Here is an 8,440-nt window from a genome sequence, read left to right as displayed (position 1 = left end):
GATGCAAACTGTTGCATTATTATTGATTTTTTTTTTTTAGCCCAAACATGATTTCTTACAATGTGCATGCTTGTGTGCTAAGTTTCTTGCTGTGAGAGATTTATGTCATATCTGTACAGTGATTAGAAATCTGCAGCCAACAGTCTGTTAGCATAGCATAAAGACTGATAATAGAGGCTGAGGATAATGGGAAAGACAGTGACCTCCTGGAGTACACAATCCACTGTGACACCACAAATAGCCATTGTTTATTGTACAGATTAAACAAACAAGATAAAATGTGGTATTAGTGAGCTTTAAAGATGCTGATAACAGGATTTTATTATCTTCGGAAAGACTAGTTTTCCAATTATCATTCTTTATCCTAAGCTAACCTTAACAGCTTGTACTGTATCTTTGCTTTTGTATTTGCTATGTTGCCTAAATACTTATTTATTTTCAGCAATGCATGAGCTCACAGTGCATAGGGATGGGTCAAAGTTTCTCATTTTTAACGCATGTTACTTTTTCCTGAGTCCCTATAACTTCATATGTGGAGGAGATCGACACGGTTCTGTTAAAACTGCAACCAAATCTAGTTTACATCTGCTTCACGTGTCATAATCAACAACAAAAACCTTATTTTTGTTTTGCACTAATGTAGCAAATTTAATTTCATAACCAACTGTGAGCATCAGTATCATGGGATATATCATAGTTTCGATAGCAAAACTGCATTAATTTAATGTCTTTGACAAGGAGTATTAACAAGCATTAGTAGTCTATATAGCAAATGAAAGATCTCATTTTTACCTTAATTTTGATACCATGCACATCTTCTCGCCATGTGTCCTTTTGTGTCTAAAAAAAATTCTAATATAGTTACATACAGGTATAATCCAGGTGGGAACTTTGTTCAGATTTGATGGAATTTAAATGGAATGACCCTACAGAGTGCTGAAATCTCACAAATCCAGCAAAATATGGCATTGTTTTTTGTGGAAAAGTTAGAAGCACCAAAGTGCAGCTGTGTAGAGTGACACAATGCAGCAGACCAGTGCAATTCCAATCACCGTTTTACTGAGTGAACGGCATGACGGTGCACCCAGCAAGGGTTTCCACTCACAACTAAATGATGACACATGTAATATTCAAATTGCAAGCGAGGGGGCGAAATATTAAACTGGTGTTGCAATGCATGATTTGCACAGCTGTGGCCACTATCAGTTGTTCAAAGTTTTTGCTTCGAAGTGATTTACTTGCGTCTGAGACTTCTGTCTGCTGCAGGAAGCATTTTTCTACCATCTTTGCTGTTTGTCTTTGCCAAAGTTGTCTCTGGTGAACAATAACATAAAAGTGTGTTTTTCTTATCATAGATATAAACACAGACATGATGGTTTCTTTGGTGACTGTCTGACATGTCATCTACAATGATACCGTCCTCAAGACGTTTGTAAAATAAAGACTTGAAATCTGCTGACTCCTTTCACATGGATTCCTTTACTCCAAACAGTGATGAAGATTAAATCAGCTATGTGGTATTCAAACTGTCACTGCTGCAACTAAGGGTAGCAGAGCTGTAAAAGTTTAGTGCCTGAAAATGTTGCTCACAGTCCCAGTTCAGGGCAACAGACTAAGAAACAGACACACTGAGGCAGAAAAGCTGTGAGTCGGAGCTGGTAGATTCTTTTCAAATTGAGCAATCGCTCCAAAAACTAAGTGGAAAATCAGGAGAACAAGAATTTCAATTTGGACATTTGGTTGTCCAGTGCATGATACGAAACCTTGTGTGACACGAAACATTCACTTTAGCTGCTGCACATATTATGTCTTATTAATAAAACAGTGTTAAATAAACATAATCTCTCTTTGGTTGTGTTTTTCATTACTGGGAACTGTGGCCTCATGCACAAACCTCTTGAGTAAACCTACCCCCAGTTCGTGCCTCTCATAAGTCACAGAACTAAAAGTGTTGTGACCTCAAAGGTCTTTTAACAACACCTACTGCTGTTCAGAGGGTATTTCCAGAGTCCTCAAAGACTCTTTAACCCTCTGCATGATTGAATATCTCATTTCAGCCATATTTCAGATCGCCTCAGCTAAAAATGGCATACCATACATTAATTACATGTTATTTTGAGTGAAGGTATAAATAAATACAATGTACTATCAATATATTTTCAGATAAAGACAGATTTCTACATTTAGTTTCACAGCAAAATTAGCATAGAATACCATCCGCAACTTGATAGACAAGCTACATTATATTACACACACTATTTTTTTTTTTTCAGAAAAGCCTCTGAGGATTCAGAAAAAAAATACCTTCAGAACAGCAGTAAATAGTAATAAACAACTTTCTGGATTTATTAAGGATCATCTGGTCGTTGTATTTCCAGAAAAATTGGTGCTTTAGCTCTGTGAGTGGAGTAAATCTAAAGAGTGCTCCCACTAGAAGAAACAAGATGAAACAAACATAACTAGAATCTCTGCGCTCATCTCTTCTTACCTGGAAGCAGCAATCTCTGCCTTCTGCTTTGCAATCGCTGCAGCCCTCTGAGCGCCCTCCACTGCTCGCTCCACCTTCTGCTTGATCTTGGTTCCCTTCAGCTGGATCACCCTCTTTTTCATGGCCTTCACCAGCATGTTGTTCATGTACTTGCCCTCCTCCTTCCCTCCCTCAGCAAACGTGGTGCAGCCGTACCCATGTCGCTGGTTGTTGAGCCACTCGCCCTCGTACTTCAGCCCGCTGGACCTTTCGCTTATTCCATATCCTGAGCGCTTGTCATTCTTCCACTCGCCCATGTAGACCTCTGTGGTGGTGGCGTCAATGTCGGCCTCCACAGGGGGGAAATCCTCGGCTCCGGCCAGGCTCTCGTCCCCGATGCTGATGGTGGAGTTGGTGTCACTGGCGTTGGAGCTGAGAGCTGATTCTGTCCTCAGGAAGCTGATCTTGCTCTTCTGGCTGGACAGAGACGTGCTCGAGTCAGACTTCTTCAGTTTACCCAGCAGGGAGCCCCGGCGGAACAGGCCCTTCTTCTTGGGTTTTATGGCCTCGGGGTCCACCTGGAGCGTGAGGGCAAAGCCTCCGCGAGACGGTCCCAGGTGAGTAGGGGTGGCAACGGGTGTCTCCTCACCTGAGGCATTGGTGGTGGTGATAATGGGGATGTCTTGCTGCAGAACAGTGCCGTTGCTGTGCTCGCTGCGAAGGGAGGTCAAGGAGGTGCGAAGAGGAGAGCGGACAACTGCTGCCATGCCATAGGGGACACTCTGACGGACACCATAGCCATGCCGCATCCCGCCAGTGAACTGACCCTGGAAAGTACCTGGTAACATCAGAAAACAGTGATTAAGTCTCTTCTAACTTCACAGATCAAACCCAGAGTGTTGGTTATTTTTAGCCAGCAGCATGGCTCTACTCAAGGCAGGTCCAGCACTTTGCTCCAGACTGAAATATCTTAACAGCTACTGGGTGAAATGCAATGGAAATGGAAATCGGATTACTGTGTATGCAGTACTTTTGTGTTGTAGCTGGCAAAGGTAAAAATTACCATTAACAACTACAAAAAAATTAAAACATTTTTAGTAAAGTACAGTACGATAGAAATGTACAGTTATCTTTGATTTGGTCTCAAGAGGATGAATCCTACTGACTCAAGCCCTACTCAACTGGGGATGTTGCTCAATTTCTTTAACTTAGCTTAACATCAACTAGACTGAACCTTGAATGTCAATAAACTATTGACATTCAAGGTTTCTAGATTCCACTGACTTTGGTGATTTCCCTGTGCGTTTCATCTTGCACCCCCTTCAGATTCAGACTTGAATCAAACACTTTGATGTGTGCTCAAATACTTGCTAAAACCAATGACATTTAAAGAAAAAGGCAAGGTCTCCAAGGCCATACAATTTTTCAATCAATACGATCTTTGACAAATGATGTCAACTTCTTCCTATCATTTGTTAACAATTGCTGTTTAATGTTTTGATCCATCTGGACTTTTTCAAGAGGCTTTGTCGGAATCCTACTGACTGAAACATTGAACAGTAATGTCAAGACCTTATCTTTTTTCTCTCTATAAAGATTTTTCTCTTTTGGTCCACCACCTGCAGTAAATATTTCTTGGATTTGTAATGTTTTCCTTCCAAAACCGATGACATTTAACCTCAACTGTCCCTTGTGCTAATTAGCAAATTTTAGCATGCTTACACAATAAAATAAGTTGGTGAAAATGAACAAATATACATTATATTAGCAATATAATGTAAGATTTGTCATTTATGCCTGTTAGCTAGCTGATCTTAGCATTTACATCAAAACACTGCCACGGCCAGACTTTCAGAGCTGCTAGCATGGCTGTTAAGCCTGTTGTTAAAAAGACCCGTAGTTCAATTTCTGCCAGAATGTCACAGATATCTTTAGTGTGAGAAGTCTCATTCATTAATACTCCCACTGACAAGTCATCTCAGGGTCTGTTCTCATGCTAAAATTGACTTGTGTGGATTATAGTGACAGCAAGGCCCTCAGCCCGTGAGGCCAAGAGGGCATGAGGCTTGTGGGCTATTATTACATCCTGACATCTGGTGCTATCACATCCCCCCACCGCAGCTTTCAGCAGACTGAGCTTAGAGCTGATGAGTCAGCTGTTAAGGAGGGAAACCACATATATCGTATGAGCACAATCAATTTGATTTGTCTAACTTATTTAGCTTCCTCCGCCTGGTCGAATGGATGTGCTGCAGGGACAACCACCAGGAGCCTCCAGAGAGGAAGTCAGGGTGAAAAACATCAATAAAAATGTTATTGGTAATGTTGTTGAAGCAACCACTCACTTGATGTGAAGGAATGTGGAATATGATCAAAAAAAATACTGATGATCAGTGGAGGAAAAGTACAGAAGTTAGTTTATTAGCACTCTACTTTAAGTACAGCTCTAGGGTATTTTACTGAAATAGAACACATTTTAGAAGATTTAAACAAAATAATAGTAACTCAAACTCAGCCAGCTAGGATATGACAATGCTGCATTAACAGTGATCAGTAATATAAGATATTGACACATTATACAAACATATAACACTGACAGGAAACGTTTTTCTGCTTACATTTGACACTTTAACTACAATATTCCTGTATCAAACCTACATGAGTTAAATTTATCAGAAGGGATTTTTATTTTTTACACTTTTAGGAATAAAAGATCAGAACTGTTCTCCTCCCACTGTGGATGACGGTGTAGTTTAACAAAATGGAAACATTCCTGCAAGGTTTGATTTCCAACAAGCTCTGAGCACATCTTGACTGACAGCAGCAGGGTGCTATTTTCTTCTGGTTACACAGACATCATAAAAGACCTCGACGATCATCAGGCTGCTCTGCTTTTGTCCCCTGCAATGTTTTCGATGCCACACTTGGCTGGCAAGTGTTTGCCGTTATGACAGGAGTGACGACGTAGTGTAATCCTGCAGTGGAAAGTAATTAAGTACTGTGGTTCAAGGCAAGTTTGAGATTCATATAGTGCCAACTACTTTACTCCACAACACTTATTTGACATCTATAGCTACAAGTCATGCTGTGTCTTAGGTCAGTAAAACCTTATTCATTTTGTAAATAAAACTTTTCAAAAGCACATAAATAGATTGAATTAGCTCAACCTCAAACTGTAATTATTTTTACATGAAAACTACTTTTAATTTTGATGTGTAAAGCAGATTTTGTTGATATTTCTCCAGATGTCTGTAACTTTTACTTCAGTAAAGGATCTGAGTAGTTCTTCCACAGTAATCACAGGAGTGTTAGAGAAGCATCTTACATAAGTAGAAATACTTGTACACTTAATCTCTCCGCAGGAGTTCCTTCCCAAATTAAAATTTTATGATCAGTTTAAGAATACATTATGTGTGTGTGATGGATTAAAATACTCAACAACATATAAAATAGCTACGATCAGCTTCAACTCAACCAGCTAAAGCAGTAAAATGCTACATATACATTAATGCATGACTAGTACAAGTAACCACAAGGACATTTTATTCATTGTTCCTATGTTGGCTTTTTAATGCAGAACCTTTTCTTGAAGTATTTCTAGTTTTACTTCACTAAAGAATCTAATACTTCTTTTTAATGTGCATACACATTTCTTTTCTACAGAGATAACTGAGTACTTTTACTTTTACAATTTTAAGATGCTTACACTTTGTGATTCTTCATTTTTTTGTTTTGTACAACACATCAAACGGAAATACTCAAGCCATGATTGCCAGGCCAGTTCTTCTCATATTCTGATTATCAATAGCAAATATGAAGAATGTATCATGTGTTTCTACAGTTCAAAAATATTCATTGATCCCCAAATTAAATTCTATGTCTTGTATGGAACATTTCTATACATGAGTGTCACTAGTTTTGCTTAACTAAAGGATCTAATACTCCTTCTGCCTCTGCAGCAGCATCTGTAACGTGCATACATAGTTCTTCTCTTCAGAAGCAACTAAGTATTTACTCAAGTATTTCACTTCTGTACGGTTTTACATTTCTCATTTTTCTGTTTTACACATTTCAGAGGTAAACATGACATCTTTCACAGCAGTATTTAGTTGATAACTTTGGTTTCTTCTTAAATTATTACTACAAAATCGAGTCATCAGGAAGATTTATTGATCCTAAAATTAGTACCCAGCAGTAACTACATACAAAATATGATAATCAATAGCAATACATTTAAAACATTACGCTTTCTGACAGCATAATGGTACACTCTAAAAAAGATTGATGCAAACATATGTTTTGGTGTTGTGACAACTTCTAATGAAAATGGGTTTAACCAACAAACGACATTAAGTTGGGGGAGTTCACTTTTCCACTACAGTTAAAGGTATTTTTTAACAACTTAGTTTTAACAATTTAGTAATTTGTTTTTAGGCTGATTTATGCAAAAAAGGTTGTTCCAACTTGTTTTCCCATGTCATTTAAAACCATATTTGGTTGTGTTACATACTTTATTACCATAATTCTAAACACATTTTTATTTCTTTTTAATTTTCTTCAGTAGTTTTTAAAAGCTTTTTATTGTTTTTGCTCATGTAGCTGCTCTTAGGAAATCAAAAAATTCAGTTCCAATTGTGTATTTCAACGCGCAATATTTAAACTTTAAAAGCAAACACTAAATAAATTGCCCCACAAATGCTGACGTGTTGATACTCTATGTGCATATTAATATAACTCTCACCTCCGTCTGCATATGTTTCTGTTCCATATCCGTCCTGAAGTCCATTATTCCACGTTCCTTCGTACTTTGCACCGCTGCCAACACTGATCCTGATGCCATATCTCCCCTTGAAGCCGTGAGTCCATTCCCCTTTGTAAATCCAGTGTCCTTTGGTTTCTACTCCCAGACCGTGACGCTTCCCCTGCGACCAGTAGCCCTCGTAGGTGTTGCCGCTGGGCCAGGTGTAGACTCCCACCACCTCGAAGCCGTAGTTCCAGGAGCCGGAGAACTCTCCCTGGCCCTTGGGTCCGGTGCAGATGCCATGGCCGTGCGCTTTGCCCCCCTCCCAGCCTCCGCAGTACGCGCCGCCGTCGTCGAACTCAAAGCGCCCTCCGCTCATGCCTCCAATAAAAAAAAACTTTTAAAACGCACCGATCAGAAAGCAACTGCGTGTTTGTCGAAAGATAAAAGCTCCGTCAGTCTCCCTTCACCTTCACCTGACATCAAAACTGACTGCAGATATCCTCGGTGCTCAACTTGTGCGGGTGTCTTCTCTTGGAGTTGGTTTGGGGATTTCTGAGCGTGTCCATGAAGCTCCAGTGCGCACTGACTTTATTTAGTTTTTTCTTCTTCTTTTTTCCAGATTACTCCAATGTCTTCTTAGATTTGTCGATTTCTACTCTTTACTTCCCCCCACTCTCAGAATAACTTATTTACAAATTGGGAGCCAATTGCTTATTGAGTTATTGAATCAAATTGTTTCTGTCTTGACAAGCCAGGGATCTTACATGGCTTTACCAGGTGGCCACAGAGAAAAGCCCCTCTCCCCCTGTCCCTGCCACCCAGCTATCTCCTGACAGTCGCTGCTGTTGGAAATATTTTAGCAGACCTAACAAGGCGACCGATCCACACACACACACCCTTCCAAAAATACAACCCAATCCTTACTCTGCTGCCTGCAAGGAGCCATGCCAGAGTCTTGCCACTTCGGGACTGAATTACATGCCATTCACGACTCTGCTCGCGGTGGGTTTCAGGCGGCACACACGCACGGCAACACCCCGGTTAGTGCAGTTTGCACACAATTATTCTCTAATAGGCCATTAAGCTTGAGGGGAGAGATATCAGAGCGCAGATAAATCACAGTTATGTCCCATTCGTGCTCCTGTAGGGCCTGTGGCGTTGAGTCGAATGGAATCAGGATAACGTTTAGGAATTTACAACCGTGGTTGAGGTTATAAAATAGCTTTAAT

The 8,440-nt window shown here is 39.9% G+C and overlaps 1 protein-coding gene across 1 annotated transcript in view; it reads right to left on the bottom strand.

Annotated features, from left to right (window-relative positions):
• Positions 1-8,043, bottom strand: part of jph2 (junctophilin 2) — a 31,132-nt gene extending 23,089 nt beyond the window's left edge. The window contains exons 1-2 of the mRNA XM_008288044.1: positions 7,209-8,043; positions 2,489-3,305 (exon numbers count right to left, since the gene is read on the bottom strand). Coding sequence (XP_008286266.1) covers positions 2,489-3,305; positions 7,209-7,587 — 1,196 coding nt within the window. The 5' untranslated portion in view covers positions 7,588-8,043. The remainder of the gene's footprint in view (positions 1-2,488; positions 3,306-7,208) is intronic.
• Positions 8,044-8,440: the final 397 nt, after the last annotated feature.

Source organism: Stegastes partitus, unplaced genomic scaffold (assembly GCF_000690725.1).
Source record: "Stegastes partitus isolate 25-593 unplaced genomic scaffold, Stegastes_partitus-1.0.2 Scaffold12, whole genome shotgun sequence".
Classification (NCBI taxonomy): domain Eukaryota; kingdom Metazoa; phylum Chordata; class Actinopteri; family Pomacentridae; genus Stegastes; species Stegastes partitus.
Note: the sequence above shows the minus strand (reverse complement) of the source record. Positions and strands in the feature narration are given on the sequence as shown.